Source organism: Brienomyrus brachyistius, chromosome 24, assembly GCF_023856365.1.
Source record: "Brienomyrus brachyistius isolate T26 chromosome 24, BBRACH_0.4, whole genome shotgun sequence".
In the NCBI taxonomy this organism is placed as follows: Eukaryota; Metazoa; Chordata; class Actinopteri; order Osteoglossiformes; family Mormyridae; genus Brienomyrus; species Brienomyrus brachyistius.
In genome coordinates, this window is record NC_064556.1 from 5,816,067 (window position 1) to 5,835,229 (window position 19,163).

At 43.4% G+C, this 19,163-nt stretch overlaps 1 protein-coding gene and 1 long non-coding RNA gene across 3 annotated transcripts; one reads left to right on the top strand and one right to left on the bottom strand.

Annotated features, from left to right (window-relative positions):
• Positions 1 to 2,119: 2,119 nt before the first annotated feature.
• Positions 2,120 to 8,670, bottom strand: LOC125720106 (prenylcysteine oxidase-like). Its single transcript, XM_048995184.1, has 6 exons — positions 8,422 to 8,670; positions 8,061 to 8,267; positions 7,457 to 7,631; positions 6,546 to 6,757; positions 4,451 to 4,591; positions 2,120 to 3,860 (listed from the first exon to the last, which is right to left on the bottom strand). Exons 1-6 carry the CDS (start codon positions 8,528 to 8,530, stop codon positions 3,199 to 3,201), a joined length of 1,506 nt encoding a protein of 501 aa, XP_048851141.1. The 5' UTR covers positions 8,531 to 8,670; the 3' UTR covers positions 2,120 to 3,198.
• Positions 8,671 to 11,526: 2,856 nt separating this feature from the next.
• LOC125719894 (uncharacterized) lies at positions 11,527 to 18,879 on the top strand. Of its 2 annotated transcripts, XR_007385234.1 has the most exons (4): positions 11,527 to 11,804; positions 14,325 to 15,902; positions 16,006 to 18,259; positions 18,357 to 18,879. It is a non-coding gene; the product is annotated as an uncharacterized LOC125719894 (long non-coding RNA). The 2 variants fall into 2 exon arrangements; XR_007385233.1 differs by having other exon boundaries at positions 14,325 to 18,259.
• The last annotated feature ends 284 nt before the right edge of the window (positions 18,880 to 19,163 follow it).

The following is a 19,163-nucleotide window of genomic DNA, read 5'->3' on the forward strand; positions in this document are numbered from 1 at the left end:
AAAATATATACTTTGGATAAAAGTGTCTACAAAAGAAAAATGTAAAATGAAAACCTTCTTTAATAAACATTTATCCATTTATTACAGTGGTTATTGTGTGGTTCAGTCACTAAACCTCTGTCTGTAATTGTAAAGTCACCAGTTCCAGTCTGGCCTCAGCAGAGTAGCCAATGAAATGTCCTTATGCTGATATATAATGCATTACTATTCTACTTGGGCTGTGATGTAGTTACATAGTATCAGAATATTGCCAAAGTACCACATCAGTAACTGTAATCTTAAAAAAATCACACATCCTTAGAAACATCACATGACCTTTTAAGCACATCTCCATAATGTGTCCCCTTCATTATAAACCAGTTTGTTCTCTATGGGACCCTAGTCCCTGTCACTCCAGTGACCAATGGGCCACTGCATGCAGTGACAGCTGAGAGAACTTCACAGACTGAGGGGCAAAAACGTGGCACTGAGCCCCTGACGGTGTCAGACTCTCTGAACAGAGAGAATCAGGGGGACCAAGCAGCACGGTGATGTTTGTAGCACTTCCTGCTGCCAAATAAAACAAACACGTGCTGAATTTCAGTGCTGAATCTCAGATCAGCAGATAAAACCTCCACACATCAAGGTGACAGGAGTCTGGGTGCGTGGTGATGAAACAAATCTCAGTTAAAATCGGTTAAAAGTGGAAATTCTTTGCCGTTCAGGTCAAATTTTTGAGTTTAGGTTTCAGAAGCAGTGCAACCTGCTGAGATCTGGTAACAGGTGAGGGGGCGCGACTCTGGAAAGGAGTCATTTGTGGGTAAGACAGGAACATCTAACGTTATCACCTGCAGACCAGCACAGTCAGGATGCAATAAAAAGCCAGTGTGAAAGGAGAGGCGGCAGGGATCGTTAACCTGAGCAAACACGGACAAACGTGTGCGGCGAGATTCGTTTGTCATCTGGGACATCAAAGAATCTGTCAGAATCTCCACGGTGATAAGCTGGTGTTTCCTCCATGCAGCCCAGCAGCCCACATACTGTCTGCCAGGGTGAAGCTCCGTAGCGCCACTAAATACTTACACTAAACAGGTTTAGTAAATGTCCAGTTGGTAAGTGAGCAAATGCATATCACCATAACTCAAAATGGCCAGAATTAAAACACATGCGAGGCACGTATTGAAGGTTCATATCCTAAATACGCGGCTCACCAAAAACGAAAGCTAAATACTTAACTAATGACAAACCCACAACTATATAAAGTACGTGATTTCGAATGGAAGCTGGGTTAATACAGAACACATTGACAAAATTAAAATCACTACAATTAGAAGACAGATAGTTAAACACATTCGCATTTTCTCTGAAATGCGCCATATCTGCTGTACTGCATTATCTGCAGGTCAGGAAAGGTTTTATATCTACTTCCGGTAACAGGGACTGACATCATATTCTCGCGAGAACCACGAGTATCACGTAGCTAACTTTATCCATCCATCCATCCATCCATCTTCTTCAGTCGCTTATCCATCCTTAGTCCATCACATTGCACAGATACAGACAGTGATATACGATGGGTAATCTGTCGAACTGCATTTGTTTTATTAATTATTGCACAAATATGCCATCTCGTGGACACATGAACAACTGCATGCACACTGTAGCGGAGATCTGACACAGCACAGCCGTGAGGCATGCTGGGTAGTGGTTAGCGGCACCACCGGTCCCAACCGAAAAATAGCAACAGGTTAATTCAGGCATGGGGGTGTCGCGGTTAGATCCTCAACAGATACTTCCCAAACCTAGAATAAACCATGCGCGTAACTAATCTTAAATACATGCCGTTTATTTCCTATATTTAGCTTACCTGACATCACACCTGTGCTTACTGATAGGGAACCTAATTATGTGCGCGACTGCAACACTACCGCTAGATGGCGCCCAAGCTGCAAATGACGAACGTCTTATTTTCCCTCTTGAGCTTCGCATCAATGTATCCAATCTTCAAAGCACTTTATGTGGGTTACGGGCAACATAAAACCATTAAAGAAAACAGTAACATTTGTGAAAACATACATCCTCATTAAAACACGCAATAACCAATTCAAGAGGCAATGTACTTAGGGACACGGACTGCGAATATTTGTATCTTAGCACTTTAATAATGGTTTAATTTTTTTTTTACATAATTATGGACACAAAAGATATTCAATTGCATTTCACTCAATACGATTTATCAAAAGTGACGTTTCTTTTTAAAGCTGCTGCTTGGTTTAGTATTTTGCGACAACGTTAATCGCTACTCAGATTAATAACAAATGTATAAATATTTCACATTATCGACATAACGATGTTCCTTCACAGTTGTTTTCAGTAGTGAATTATTTCTAGTGCTAGATTAAGACATTTTAAACCTCCAGTCACGTAGTAAAATATTTAGAATATTTAAATACTGAAATGCATTTTTTTGTGACAAAAGTCCAGATTTTGAAAGGAATGACAGCATACTATGAAACGTATAAGAAACTTAACCTTAAGACCTGACAACTTATTCGAAATTCTACTTAAAAATGCCACGTTTATCCCAGTGTCTGCAGTATTAACGATCAACTGAATTCACATTAACCCTTTGAAGTCTTTAAGAAAATTCTTGTTATAATAAAAATGAACAGCTCCTTCATTTGCCAGTATTGCTCTCCTACGCGCCCAATTTACAAAACAAAAACTGCTTTCCATTGTGTGTCCATTAGAAATTACGCAATGAAAATCAATAAATCCACCTAATCGAAGCAGACTAGAGTTTCTGACGGAGTCTCAGAAAATAAAGAACTCAAATGCAGTGTCAGGCCAGCAGGTTAGACTCTTCATATCACTGAAGTCTTCTTCAGTTCAAGTAGCCCGTCCAGTAAAATGTCTACGGGACAGTGCTGAACATCATCCGTGTCACCACTGCAACTGATCAACTGCAAATTCCTGTACAGAACACATACCCTCGCACACCTCACCACAGGAATTCAAACTCGATTGAAACCATTTGTTTTAAAATCCTCCCCGTGTGACGAGACGCTCCACCGATGAGAGGCGCGAGACGGTTGAGGAAAGAAAATCGGAGACTGCAGTCGCCGTCACGTCGGCCAGTGTGAACCAGCATTCCACGCCCACCCGCCGATTCTCCTGCTACCAGGAAGTCAAGCTCAGTGATCCACTGGGGCCACGGGTTCACAGCTCGGCCTTGATCTTGTGCATCAGGTCCTTCTGGTCGATCATCTCCAGCTGCCGGTTCCAGCGGTGGTAGGCCAGCAGGGCGATGTTCTTGGCCGCCACGGAGCTCATCTCCATCGCGCTGCCTGCCCACTCCATACCGTTGAGGTAGTAGAGGTTCTCATGCAGTATGACGGGAGGCAGACCCTGCGTGCTTCCGTAGTGAGGATAGGCCTGCCAGTCCCTCACTTGTACCGAGTAGTATGACTTGAAGAGCGTCTTGAGTTCCTCCTTGCCGAGTGGCTTCTGGGAGAAAACCTTGTAGATACCGGCCTCCTGCGGCTGTTTGCGGCGGAAGCCGGCGCTGATGTTGACGGGGCAGATGCTGGCCGCGCTGTTGAAGAAGAGCCCCGGGGTGTCGGTGGTCAGGACGCTGGCGAAGGGGAAGAGCTTGGGGTCGGGGAAGCCGAAGTAGGAGCAGTTGAGGTAGCCGTGGACGATGGAGGCCACCGTGACGTGGTAGGAGCCGGTGATCTCCGGAAGGGGCGGCTCGAAGCCCTCGAAGAAGATGCCCGGACCCACCCCGTCCTGCAGGGGGGTGGCCACCACCACGATGTCATAGAGCTCCGTGCCGGTCTCCGTCGGAGTGTCATAGTTGACTTGGTACAGGCTGGACTCCCCTTCCATACAAAAAGCCACAAGATCGATGAAAACAACGGATTATGTTCTAATGGATTATTGAGATTTTAACAGCAAGGACACAGCTGTAAAAAAATTCACTGACAAATATAATAATTCAATGATGATCTTAGCAGATTCTGAGATGTTTAGCTGCACTTTGCCGAACCATTATCGCCAATCTCTATTATAATGTAATCAAACCAATCAGTGTCATTACTGTGAAGCGTTATACTCGCACAAGAGCCAATCATTCGCGAGCTTAGAAATGGTCATGGCCATTGGTTAAAAATGATCTCGGGATCAGTTAGACGGCAGAAGATACAGAAACCTGTCAGGTGGCCAGATTTTCCGCCTTAAACCAAAAAGTCTAACCAGACTGCCAATGATCTGAATTTTTGAAAATTCTTAAATTCATCCCTGAAAATGTGTTACTTTTATTTAAAAATCAAAAAAAAAAAAAAAAAAAAGCAAGCAGGGGAAGATTTAAAACATTTTCATTGGCTTATAAACATGTCACATGACCACTGTGAAGCAAACACGTTTTTTATTGGCTTCCTAGTGGTCACGTGACCACTGTGGGACCGCCTACCTGCTGTGTGAGGCGATATGGCTGTGACCTGAGCCTGAATGAGGTTAGCCTTGGCCAGCTTCAGCAGACCGGAACAAACCAGCTTGTTTCCGCCTTCTACCGCCCAAAGGTTCGCCTGAGCACCAGCCAGCGACACTGCACCTGCGAGAGAAGGGATTCACTATTACATCATTACTCATTGCATCATCATTAAATAAAAACCAAACAATGCATATAAAGTTCATTTAAAAGATCTTAATGAACCACAACGTCTGAGAAACGCACACCTTGATCCCAACAAAACAATTCCTCATAATCTGTGCATGAAATTTTCTTTGTCTCAGCCTCAGGATATGAAGTGAAAACGATTAAACGTCATTGTTGACGTGCCACAGCACACTGTGCACGACAATGAAAAAGTGTCCTCATTTAACCCACATGTGACATTGTAACATAGCAGGGGGCAGCTAATTCTGCGCCCGGGGAGCAGCAGTGCCTTACTGGCTGGGGATTCGAACCAGCAGCATTTCGATCGCAAACGTGCGTCACTAACCATAAGGCCAACACTGACCTGTCTTCTATCACCTCAACGTTGGTAACGTTGGTAACCTTCCTACACAACCTAACATGGTAGTTAGAAATCTTGGCGTTCTTGTCGATTCAGATCTATGCTTTGATGCTCACATAAGAAGTATTACTAGAACTGCGTTTTATCATCTACGGAACATAGCCAAGCTTCGTAAGATGCTCTCACTTAATGATGCAGAAAAACTAATACATGCCTTCGTAAGTTCCAGACTGGATTACTGTAATGCCCTCCTATCGGGTTGTCCGACTGGATCCTTGCATAAACTTCAGATGGTACAGAATGCTGCAGCCAGAGTTCTAACAAACACTAAAAAATTTGATCATATTACACCGGTCTTATCCTCTCTTCATTGGCTGCCAGTTAAGTCTTGAATTGACTATAAAATACTGCTATTAACTTATAAAGCACTAAATGGCCTTGCAGCAGAATACCTTAGTGATCTGCTGACCACATACAACCCTCCACGCTTGCTTCGTTCTCAAGCCATGGGATATCTGTTAGTGCCTAGGGTAGAAAGAGCTACGGCAGGCTGCAGAGCTTTCTCCTACAAAGCTCCTCTGCTGTGGAATGGTCTTCCACCGGATGTGCGGGTTTCAGGTTCACTCTCAATATTCAAGTCCAGACTAAAAACACACCTGTTTAGTTTAGCGTATAGGGACACTAGTTCTAGCCCTAGCTAACTCTTCACTCCCAGTCAGACCTGTAGTGTGAGGTGTAGAGCTGGGTGGGGATCGGTGCCATTGGCTTTGGATGAACTGGATTGTCAGTGCTGTCACTCTAGCTTTGCAATCTCTTGTGGAACTGGAGTGCTGACATTTCAGGGACTCCCCATGCCGGCATTCCCACTTGCCTCTCCCTCCTACTGATGCTGCCATAGCCATATCTGCCGGAGCTTGCAGATTGCACTTCATATTGTACTCACCTAGCTTTTAGCACTGCCAATAGCCTCCTCTACTATGCCTAATTGTACATTTTATTTCCCCTACTCCTCCAAGGGGGGTGATGCCTGGAGACCTCAATCTATCAAGATATCCAGCACACCCGACCACCACCAGTGACGTCCCTGCATCCAGCTCGCCGTTCTGATCTTCCATGTATGACCCGCTGCCTTACCTCTGGTTGCCTGGCAATTGGAAGAAGACTCGGCTTCGGCATTAGCTTATCTTCCTTGCTCTCCTCTCTCTATTTGACTATCCCTGCCGGCCCCTGGAGGATGGGCTTCCCCTTTGAGTCTGGTCCCTCTCAAGGTTTCTTCCTTCTAGGGAGTTTTTCCTTGCCACTGTCGCCTATGGCTTACTCACTGGGGGCTTTGGGTGGGGATGCTGTAAAGCGCTTTGAGACAATGTAATGTTGTGATAATGCGCTATATAAAAATAAATTTGTTGTTGTTGTTGTTCTATTAAGGTGCTGTGAGGTTGAGGTTAGAGTGAGATGATCCCACCAAAGCCGGATCCACAGACATAGTGAGAGGATGAGAGACCAGGAACATGAGGGGCGTTACCTGACTCTGTCGCCGTGGTTACCTACCCACAAAAGCCGGGATGCTGATGTTCTGTCCGTAATTGACTCGCATGATGGGGGCGATGACCTCGTCGATGAAGCGCTGGGACACCCCCAGCTCCAGGAGGGACTCGGAGAGGGAGCGCCGGGTCATGTTCAGGAAGCCAGTGCCCCCCAGGGAGTGCAGCAGCTCCTCCACGGAGCTGAAGGCGTAACCGTGGGCTTGGTACTTATAGATCCTGAACACAGAGGGAGGCGGGTTAAGAGATGGGGGGGGGGGGGGGGGGGGGGGGGGATGCCGTAATCAGACGTTCAGGGGGCTCTAGAGTGCTAAAGGTGAAGGAAGCAGTGGATATATGCAGGAACAATACATGTGTTTTGTATCTTTACTGCACTGCAGGATATAATCTGTTAAACTGCCGACGAGACCCCTGTGTTTTGAAAGGGCAGAGACACTAATAGCTGTAATATCCAATACTGAAGTATGAAAAACACCTAAAAAGCCAGATCATTTCCTGCTTCATCTCCCCCATATAGCCTGTCCCTGTTTTACTGGCCGGTTCCTTCCATATTCCTCGTCTTGCACCCCCTTGTCTCTCTCATAGTTTTATTTTTTGGTTTCCGTTATCTCTCCGGCAATCAGGCTCGAAGCTGCTTATTTCATTTCTAATTAAGCTGAAACACGTCGCTTGAGTCGCACATATAAACCGCTCATTTAATTTAGCGTATAGTCGACAGACAAAATCAGTAATTATAGTTATTTTAAACACCCGCAGCTTGGCACAGTTAAGAGTTGCAACCTTAGACGATAACGTAATGGGGGGGGGGTATTTTTATACAGGCCCAAATGTCTATTATGAAGTTCACTGTAAGAAAAACCTAGAATCGCAGGGGTCCACCAACTGCTTTCTTGCACACTGCCCCCAGAGATCGCTTACCTCATAAACTTCTCCATGATCTCCTCCACCCACATTTGCAGGCGGATGAAGCTGATCCCGTAGCGCCACCAAAGGCGGAAGAGATCCAGCAAGTACCAGTCGGTCTCCTCCAGGATGAACTCCTTCCCGTTAAACACGGCGGTCTTCCCCGCCACGCTCCGCCGGTGCTTAAGACCTGCAGCATTGAAGGCGGTAACAGATGCGTAGGCCAGCTATCAAATCTCACCAGGCTGACAGTTAATACCGGTATCAGAGACACCAGCTTCAGTCAGCTGGCTGGAGTGAGATTTTCAGTTCGAGACAAGTCTGCACACGCATTTGCGCGCATGTAACAGTTCTATTTCCTTGTAAATAGTCTGTAGGGTTTGCAGACAGCCCCCAACGCATTCAGGTTTATAATATAATAATATAGATTTGCCGTAAGATTTCTTCCGTGAGCGTGAGATTTACGCCAGATGCGTGAGAGCTGGCAAACCCTCAGTATAAAATGCCAAACTGGGAGCCTATGGATGTTTCATTCCACGTCCGAGACCGCGCTAACGTTAACCTAATGGAGGCTGGCATGCATGCATGCATCGGACGATCGGGGTCTAGCTGAACTCACCAAGCTGCTTGACGAAGTCCTGCATATGCAAGTTGAGGGAGTGAATGATGGATCCCCCGGACTCGTAATCCTGATGGTTGACGGTAACCGTGGCAAGCCGCCCTCCGACGGTGCCATTCTCGAAAACGTCGATGCGCACCTCTGGTCCGAAGTGCTGGCGCAGGAAATGGGCCGTAGCTGTACCACCGATCCCGGCTCCCACTATAGCTGCAATACGACCGTATAAATACATTAAACCGATACGGTTACATTGTGATCTGTTGCATACTGAGTAAATAACACGATCAGCTGGTCAACTAAAAGGAGGCGCTTTAATGCTGCAGATATATCCGTGCAATATGTGGCATGGCGGTCTGCTTACCTATTTTAGAAGGCGGAGCCCCGTCGAGTTGAGCCGAGTCGTAATCTCCGAGCACCAGCACAGAGGTGGCCAGCGCGATGATGCACGGCAAGGGCAGCCGCCGGAGCATGATGGAGCAGCGCGGAGATCAGAGCATCGCCCGATGGCGGCCGCTGAACTCGTCCAGGTCCGCGTCAGGCGACCTAGCGACGGAACCGCATGATCGCTCGGGCATCCGCCTCCGCCAATAGAAGGGAAACGGCAAAGATCCTGTTCCGGAGGCGGGGGGGGGGGGGGGGTGACAGTCTGACATCAGAAGGCATAATCTGCATGTAACGTATCAAGGATGGTGTTCCGTGGAGTTAATAAAAGACGAACATGGGCCTTGTTCTGTTTTGCTAAGACAGAATATGGCTGACAGTTAAAACAATATTTAGGCTATAATACATAAAAACACAAGGCCTAAGACTATTACGAAAAATCATACATCTCACCTTATCTCATCATGGCATTATCTGCTATCGGAGTATCTCTGCTATGTTGTATAACTCATTTCAGCCGAGGATGAAATATCATGATTACAGCATTCAGTTAAATAGGGTTTATACGGGTGAAGTTTACTCTTACCTATTCAGGTCTGGCACTGTGTTAGACACGTCTTTATGCCTGGCAGGTAGATTAAAATCTTAACAATATAGTGATGATCAAATTAGCCATTAGGCTCCTGTTCTGATTAATAGGCTAACACTGGCAGTTGGCAATGACCTATATTTCTATGTGGATCGGCAGCTTGTATGTTCTGTACGCATTAGAAATGTTGGATTTATGCCTGCCTAATGCAAGACAAGGCGTTTTATTGGCCTGCATTAGACAGAACTACCTACCAAAATATAATAAAGCCAGAGGTGGAAATTTCAGGTCCAGAAAGTAAAAATCCAGACCACGATTTAGTTTCAACCAACCAGTTGAGTATATAGAGTCAGAATTACAGAGTACGCAACTGGTTGGTTGAAACTAAATCGTGGTCTGGATTTTTACTTTCTGGACCTGCAATTTCCACGTCTGAATAAAGCTTTATGCAATATATCAGGCCCGGATTATAATAAGAAGAAATGATGTGAACTGTCTAATTAAAGTGGAAAGCCTTAAACATCAAACGTAAATCCTAAGACAGGATTTTTACGGCTGACACCAGTGTGCGAAGCCGCTAAAGGAAGTATCGTTATTTAAATATCATCCATCCATCCGTCTTCTGTAACCGCTTGTCCTATTTATAGCCTATGGGCGCAATGCAGGGAACAGCCCAGGGTGGGGCACCAACCCATCGCAGGCCACACTCACACACAATGGTGTCTAAATACCCTGTAGATAATTTCCTATCTTAACTAAATAGCATACAACATATACAGGCATGGGCGTGTGTGGTAATGCACTTCTCAAAATTCAATATTAGTGTCCCGGAATCCTGAACTTACACAGAGGTACTGCCCACTCACCACGTGACTTTTATTACTGACGCCAACTTGTGCGTTTCAACTTGTGCTGCCCGCTGGTTACCTTCGTCGTTGGTTATATTTAGCCACGCAGTTTGCATTCTCCATTATTGTCTTCTAAAGTACATATTAAAAATATAAGTGCTGGGCCTGGTTTAAAAACAAAGCGTATGTTTATTGATTTACGCGAACTATTATTTATTTTAAGATTATTCCTTACTCATTTGGAATAGACCACTAATTAAAATATTTATATAGTGCTCCAAGGGGATTTAAAATGTGTTTAAATGGATCGGGAATACTCAGCCAGGCCAGTGAACTAGCATAAAAGACAATCTCTTTGTTTGCAGTACTGCTTGGAGTAGGAAGCAGACCTCACCACCAAGTTGTAAAAATTATTATTATTATTATTATTGTTGTTGTTTTTTTGTTTGTTTTTTATCTTCTCAAATGACTTATCACTGGACATTTTCCTATGGTTGCGTCAGCAGTATAACTAGCCCCAGAGTAATTTTTTAGCCCACCACTTGTCCCATGACAGTATAGAAACTAAAAAGCAACTGACTCAAATCTGCTAGTCATATGAGGTCAGCTGATGTTAGAGGTTGGCGCGCCTCAGCGATGCAGAACGGAGCTGCGTGCAGGAGACGGACCGGCCGATGGAGGGGCGGCGGGCGGCCCAGATGGGCGCTTTCTGCTGCTGTCATGCACAGTAAGCATGAAGCGGCAGGTAGCATCACGGCCTTCACGAGTTTCCGCCACACTGCCTTCAGACTGGGGCATTCCCGACCACTGCCACCAGCCGCCTTTGCAAGTCACTGCTGCCGATCTATATTTATAGAAGAAAAGTTTTGATACAGGGTGTTCGTTATATATAGTTAACTATATAAATATAGCGTTTGACTGTTCCTGTCTAATGATCAAAGTACACCCTGCTTTATAACGCACGTCTTGTGTGTGGTTGAATGCATGCACAGAGATTCAGCAAATTGTAATATGTCCTTCATCCATGTCTCATTGGCCCACACCTGGACAAGTTCAGCTGAAGACTAAATCTAAAAGTGCCATACAACCAACTTGGGGTGCTCGTTTTATTGTTGTTGTTTTTTTGCTCCCTAAAATAAATATAGTCCTTGAAAATAAAGTAAAAAGCAGAGCATGGTTTGAACATCCATACAATAAAGGCGCATTGTAGATGACATCTAACGCAGCCGAGCTGATCAGTCGGTCGATAGAGGGGTTAGGATTTCCCCTAAATAGACAACGGAGTTTACAGAGCGGAAACCATGTATCGAATAGTTGACCAACGTTTCCTTCCTCTCTGATAGCAGGGGGTTTCATAATAAAGAAAATTAAGCGCGTAAAATATTTGCTATGTTACTAAACAAAGCAATTAAATTGTATTTAAGCACACGGGCAATTGTCTGGGTTGGTATCATTGCGATTGTTTGAATTGGTTTTCTTTTGCTACATGTTCTGACGCATTCGAATCCCTTTTTGCGCAAGTAGGCAAGCTGTGCTGGGTGCAAGGGACTTTCCGTCTCTTAATGTGTACATTGTGTGTAAAATGGAATATACGCCTATGCAAATCGCCGCTAAACTGTTCCTTTATATAGCACCGAGGTCAAAACACGTGCATTTCATACAGGGCTGTGGGCGCCCGGCGCTCTTATGCTTGATTTTCTGAAAAACTGCTTCGTCGGGATGAATCAGCAGCGCCGGCTTCACACACACACAAAAAAGCGCGACCGCTGTAGCAGTAGGATGAATCACAGAATAACTGACTGAAAGATGCACGGTGATCGAAAGCAGTCAAAGTGAAAGACCAACAATGACAACAGCAACACTAAAAGGAAAGACAGACTGGGACAGGGTCCCGAGTAAGTCACGCTGTCTATGTTTCAAGGGATGGTAAGTTAAATGTAAAATATCTACGTTAATAATATCTATGTCCGTGTAAAATGTTCTAAGAAAACTGCTGTACAACATTAAATGACATGCTCTGAATTGTAATAGAATTATTAATCAATAGAATATTTTATTTGCTTACATCAGAGAACAGACTATAACCGAGCTCGAATCATATAAATTAGTTATATATCATACAAGGTAAAAGTTATTTTCATCATATCATACAGTGGAAATTGTTTGAGATTTTCACCTGTTTATATATTTTATTGATAATAGTTAGTATTAACGCGACGAGGTAATTTGAATGGTTTTATTGGTTCCGGTATACCTATAGGCTGAATGCTGTTGTCACATTGCGACTACGGGATACGGTCAAACCCTTAGTCTTGGTGTAATATAATATAATAACCGGCTGGATAGTATCACTCATATTTCCACCCTGCCGTGAGAAGCGCTGCAGCTGTTTCAGCAAACCCACGTTATAGTCGCGGAGCCACCGATTTAATCCACTTAGTTGGAAAAAGATAGCAAAACCTGGCTTTACAGCGGTTCACGTTTCAACCGCTATAGATGCATAATATTATGTTGTTTTGTTCATACGCCCGTTAAAATTGTTTCTGCTTAATGCAATTGAAAAGCCGCCGGCGTTGTAGTGTGAGCCTTCCATGTAAAAATACCTCTGGATAACACAAAATGTGAAATACGGGTTATTGGGTGTTACTACAGCCTCACGTTTTAATTTAAACAAACGCAGCAGGGCACCGAAACGTAGGAAGGGATATGTGAGAGAGTTATGAAGCAGTTTAAATGACTAGTGTTAAGTGCGGATTTTTTAAATTTAATTTTCTACATTCGAAACTACATGATTACTTTAAAGAAACCTAAATTATTTCCATAAATGCCATAGTAATGTCCATTACAAATGTAGAAAATGATTAATTTGTATACAAAGGCCTTAATAGGTATTTTCTTTACACTATGAATTTGTTATTTACAAGAGTGGACTTAACTGTGTAAGTCCCGGACCACGGAGAAGGCTTATATAGTAAAAGTACAAGATTTAGTGGGAACTTAATAAAAAGCTTATAGAATACAGATATTTAAAAATGTATTGTGCTTCTATAAACGCTCTTGAAGCAATTATATGTTTTTAGGAATCGTTATACAGACAGGAAAGGAAGTAAGCTAAACTATCATGTGTTCGAGGTACTTTTGGTAAAAATGCTTTCTGTTTGTTTACAAAAAAAAGACAACGATGAACACTGTAGTGAAGTTCTGCAGAGGTAGACAAAAATGTTCTCATGTGATTTTGGTAGAGTAACACACTGGCTCTTCATGCCCCGATTCATTTACACCTCAATGGGATTTATATGGGACTGTGACAAACCTATTTATATATGTATTGCTCTGCCAGTGCAATAGGAGGTAAAATGTTTTATAATAAAAAATATCGCCATTATTTGACCTTTCATGTACAATGCATAATAAAATATTTTTCTCCAAAAGGTCAGTAATGTAAACCTACCTGAATTTAATGAGAGAACATATAAATTAAAGAAAAACATCGCCATCATAATATCAGTGTCAGTTTATAATTTGAAAATTGCCATTATTTTTCTAGCTCATACAGGAAATTGATTTTTCCGATCACTCAGACCTGAATGCGATTCGTCACACAGCCGAGCGCAGAGATTACTCTGTGTGAGGCAGAACGAAGTCGCCGGACCAGAGTGACCGGGCAGAATTATCAAGATGTGAAATTACTAGGAAATTACTGGACATTCCCAGAATTTGAGCACAAAAAACCCCCCTGCTTTCCTCGTGCAGGTATATGTTGCACGATTTCAAACTCTAGAGTCACGTCAACAGATTCTGATTCATCTTTCCAAATCATACTGCTTGTGTAGAATTGGCCAAACCCTGACTACTCTTATACACAGTAAGAAAAATAGGTACAGTTTTGTTCCACAAGGTACAAACAACATTAATGTATCCCCAATTACACAAAAATGCCCTACAGCTAGGGTACAACTGGCATACCCTTAATGGTTCAGCCCCAGTGACAAATAATTGTACACGGTCAGAAAAAAGAGTACCAATTTGTACCTTTGTTGTCACTGATTCTATACCCTCAAGGGCCAATGGAACCCTAGATGTAGGAAAATGTACCTGTTAGTCGAATTTAAGGTACAGAAATGGACTCTGAGGAACATCCCCAAGGTACAAGCAAAGGTACAAAGACACAAAAATGTTCCTCAGTCCATTTCTGTACATTTAAAGTTACACTTACCTGCAGCTAGGGTACAAGTGGCAGACCCTTGAGGGTACAGCCGCACTGACGAGTAATTGTTCCCTGAAAGGTATAAACTGGTACTTTTTTACAGTGTAGCTGTAATGGCAAAGGCTAAAAAAACATCACGTTTGCATAATATTATAAACAATATTGCTTGAAAATGTGTTTTTCTCCAATGAATTATTCTATGAGGCTTTTCTACAATGTCTCTTCATGTTATTTTACAGGTATTTTGTACAACAGCCACAAAAATAAGCTAAAGGAATAATTCCCCCCCACCTCCAGATTTTTAGAGTTTTTCAGATTTGAGAACTGAATTCCAAGGGTTTTGGTCCATAAGCAGCCCATGGGACTTAGTTCTTAAATCTGGATGCTCCCCCCCCCCCCCCCTTGTAGGCTTCGGAGATGGAGAGATACATCACACATCTGAGGAGAGCAGAAAGAGACAGTATTTAGCTTTGCCAGTGGATCTGTGCCCTAAGAAATCGCTTAAAAACTCATCGTCGCATTATATTGACAAAGGTTATGTGTCCCGACACCGTTACACATGTGATATTTTCATCAGCTTTCCAGGCAAATCAACCCCAACTAGAAGATGCTTCTTTTTCGAGCTGAACTCAGGTCATAAGCCCCATTAGCACAGCGGTGACTGTCGACTCACTTCCTCCGATTAATCTCAAGACTGCGCTGCAGCGACGAGAAGATATAAACCTACATTCATCTAATAACAAAAGTCTCCCTCACTGAGAAACACTGACCTCATGCCCGGCTTTATAAATAGGATGATGGGAAAGATCATGAGCAGAAATGTGATCAGTATCTCATAATCAAATTAACTCCATCCCGGGTTTCTCTGGGAAATTTTACATATTGGCAAAGCCTACCTCACAATACACACAAAACCATCAGAACACAAGCAAATCCATTTTAAATGTTTTAATTGTTAAAAACAGGGAAGGTTTTAAATGTTTAAGGTAAAATTTATGTATAAATGATATAATTTATACCATATTTAGCAGTTTCCATTTTCATCAAGAAACACGTGCTAAGCTGGTCTGTGTTTGTGTTTCATTTCTGCAAATACAGCAATAAACCAACTATTATCTCATTTCCAGTAAAATAATTGGAAGCTTGTTTATATTTGAGCTCATGTACATACGCTTTCTTGACGCTGGTCGCAGTAGGTGACTCACTCCACTGAACGAAAATGCCGAGCTCCCAAAAGGAACGCTGCAGTCACGTTTCGACCAGGAAATGTGGGAACATTTTGTGCGTTGAATAAAGTCTTCAGTTACCTCTGTTTTGCTACACATCACTTAAAATATATCGCCTTACACCATGTTTAGATGGATTATTTATTAGCTACATGACCAGGGCTGGTGGAATTTGATCTTAGTACAGTATATTACACTCTACAGTACATACATCAAGCATAGCAGACACTCGACATGTTATCAGCAATAAACAGAGGTAGGCCAGAGATTATTTTTGCGATGGGGTTGATTGACTTCCCAGCGGGGATGCTCAGAAATGTAGGGTAGGGTTTCCCCTTGATGTACCGATCTCCGTGGTTTAATTTCTTTTGCAATGCACACATATGTGCTTTTTATTAATGCATTTATTTTTCAAAGTATAAACTGAGCTATTCACTTGTGGGAGTTTTACTGACCCAAAAATGTCCTGAGGGCATAAGAACGCTAACGTCTACAATCAGATTGTAGAGGAAGCGGGCCCAAGCAACTAGAGGAGGCGGGACCTACTGCTCTTCAATATTATCAATAGGATTCAATATGATTGGATCAGAGGTAACCAATCAGATTGTAGAGGAGGCGTGCCCAAGCAACTAGAGGAGGCGGGTCCTACTTCTTTTCAAAATGATCAATAGGATTCAATATGATTGGACCAGAGAGATAACCAATCATTTTTCGTTCTGCCCTCAGAACATTTTTGTGTAAGTAAAACTCCCCTGAGCGTAGTATTCCCACATAAAAATATATATATATCCAAATAAACCGCAGAAATTTCTTGGGGGTACTAAGGGGGTGCAATGACGATCATAGGGGTAGCTACTGCACCCCCAAGCCCCTTCCTGGCCCCACCCCTGGCAATACACAGTTATAATGAATACAATGATACAGTATGATACAAAACAGTACAATACAACACACTGCAGTACAGCAAACACAATACAATGAGACACAACAGCATGCATTAGATAAATAGTGAATAGTAAACAATGTTTAGTGTTTGCAGGCAGTAACCTGTAGCACCTTCCAGAGGGAAGGAACTGAAAGAGATTGTGAGCAAGATATGTGCAGTCGGAGATTATCTTTGCTCTTCAACGTCCGGTGAATATGCAGCGATTCAAGAGGGTAGTGGGTTGCCTATGATTTTGGATGCCTTACTCACGATCCGCTGCGGTGGTTTCCGTGTTTGACTGTCCGGGCTGCTGTACCATACTGTAATAGGAGAGAGTAGAGATGGAGTGAGTAACAGCCGAGTAGAACAGAACGAGAAGTTGCTTGAGGAAGCAAAGTCGTTGTTGAGCTTTTGCAATTATGTCTCCGTTGTAGCTTTTCCGCTCCAAGTCATTGCCGATGCTTGTTCCGAGGAATTTAAAAGAGTCGCACCATTCTTATATATTACCAAATATTATCAGCCCGACACTTTTTAGTTTGTCTGAAGTTGCCATTGAGCTGGGATAATCACAGCCCACGTTTTGCTGAGATGCTGGCTCACAACAGTCCTTATTCTGGATGAAAGATTGCTCACCATAACATAACATGGCTGCCTGGTAAGTGCTGAGTATTACAGCCACCCAATATTGATTTTTACAGAACTTAAAAGGCCAAGGATGTGACGGTGACTCAGTGGGTAGCATTTTATCTTCACACCTTCGAGGCTGGGGGAGTGAATTCTGCCTTCAGTTAGCAGCTAGCCTAACTGGTGTTCTAGGGTGTACTATGGTGCAACTACGGCATGCTCACACTAGGAGATCCATACCCTGCCAGAGCATGTTTCACCCCCCAAAATCCAGTTTGTTAGACTGGTGTGTTTGCTTGGTACAGTAAGCATCCAGTGTGATCATTCTGTACAGTAGGCATCCAGTGTGATCATTCTGTTCAGTAGGCATCCAGTGTGATCACTCTGTACAGTAGGCATCCAGTGTGATCGCTCTGTACAGTATGCATCCAGTGTGATCGCTCTGTACAGTATGCATCCAGTGTGATCGCTCTGTACAGTAGGCATCCAGTGTGATTGCTCTGTACAGTATGCATCCAGTGTGATCGCTCTGTACAGTATGCATCCAGTGTGATCGCTCTGTACAGTAGGCATCCAGTGTGATCGCTCTGTACAGTATGCATCCAGTGTGATCGCTAACTGTGCCTGAACACGAGACTCAGGCACGACTTCAATGGTGCACCTGGCCTTTCAAAAAACATGGTGGCAAAGGGATCACTTTGGTCTATGGCAGAGGTGCAGTGTTTGCTGGAAATTTGGGCTGCAGAGAGTATCCAGGTAAAACTGGATGCAACAAACAAAAACATATTTATTTAAGAAAATACAGGACTGTCTTTTTTATACATATAGCATGATTATATGACAATTGCTGCATTGCATACTTGATAAATCTATAAAAGGGCCATGTCATCACATCCAAAAAGACTCCAAATAAACCACAAAATAAGCCGGCAGCATAAAACTATGTGTAACAATTTGCTACCACACTGAAAATCATAGGCAGCACTTTGTACAGCATAAAACTACATGTAAAAAACTGCTACCCCCGCTGAAAACTATAGGCAGCACTTTCTGGCAGCACAAAATTACATGTAAAAAAACTGCTACCACACTGAAAACTATAGGTAGGGGGCGCTGACTTGCCAGCCAATTTCACTCGGACAGGGGGTGGGGGGCGCCGGCGGTGGTGCTGGCCTAGGGGCGCCACATCGGCTAGGGCCGGTAGTGCTCATCCGCCTCCCTGAAATACACATATAGAAGGTGGAATGTCTGCGTTTTACTCTGCGGCAGCTCCTGCAGTCAGCACAACATTATCTGAGGGTTCAGCTCTTTGGAGTGAGTAAGATGCCCCGGGATGCCACCATCTCGCCGCTCTGCAGCGTGTAGGCAGAGCTGTGAAGGAAAGCAAGTCGGGACATAGGTGGGTATATTTGGGTGCAGCGACAGATGGCAGCCGTTTCATACGCCAACGGCTACTAATTTTTTTTCTTTACTTTTTTTCCCTGACGCCGCTTCAGATGTCCTCTGCGAGACACGGGCCGCGCCGAGGAAGACGCATATCAGCCATGCTTTCTGTTCCTACAAACGTGTCATCAAGAGAAGACAACAGTTAAGCTATTCTGATTGTGTTAGATTAGGGAGGTTGTTTGAGTCTGTAACGTTTTATTTTTTTTTAATTAAACAGGCGTTAGGTCGTTCTTGCTTCTCTATCCTTTTATGAAAAAGACTAATCCTTCAGCAGTATGTGATTCCGACTAAACTGTGGCATTGAATGATAATTGAATAATAATATGTGGCACATATGTAACTCATACTTAGGGAGCAGGGTGGAAGGTTGTGAGAAGCACTCTGGTGAATCAAAAATGCATATAATATATAATATGCCTTTAATAATATAATTGTGAATTTAGGCTGGCTGCGTGTACATCATTAATGTGATTTATTTATTGCCCTGTGCGTGAGTTTATAGTAACGCAACATACAAACAGTTTTTTTTTGTTTGATTGTTGAAATCTTAAATAAAAGATTATTGTCTTTGCATTTTGGGCGTATTCCAAATGTGTAATATAAATGAAAACGTTCTCGGTGTAGTTTGAAACCTTGTTCGTAACGGCTGAAATCGGCCAGTCAGGACGGCGGGGTACCACTACTTGTGCACGGTGTAAAGAAATGTGAGCAGGACACCATAGTTAATAACGGCACCTTTACACTTCATAGAGGCAACAGCTGATGCTTTAGGCACGACGTTGGGGGCAACGAAGGGGCAGGTACTAGAAGTGTAAACACTCACCCTTACCATCCCTCTGATATTAACCCCCCCCCTC

Excerpts from the sequence above, each read along its gene's own strand:
- LOC125720106 (XM_048995184.1), bottom strand. The coding sequence starts at position 8,530 with ATGCTCCGGCGGCTGCCCTTGCCGTGCATCATCGCGCTGGCCACCTCT. Across the intron at positions 7,632-8,060 it reads GGACTTCGTCAAGCAGCTTG|GTCTTAAGCACCGGCGGAGC; the intron begins GTGAGTTCAGCT and ends TCAATGCTGCAG. Across the intron at positions 3,861-4,450 it reads CATATCGCCTCACACAGCAG|GGGAGTCCAGCCTGTACCAA; the intron begins GTAGGCGGTCCC and ends TTTGTATGGAAG.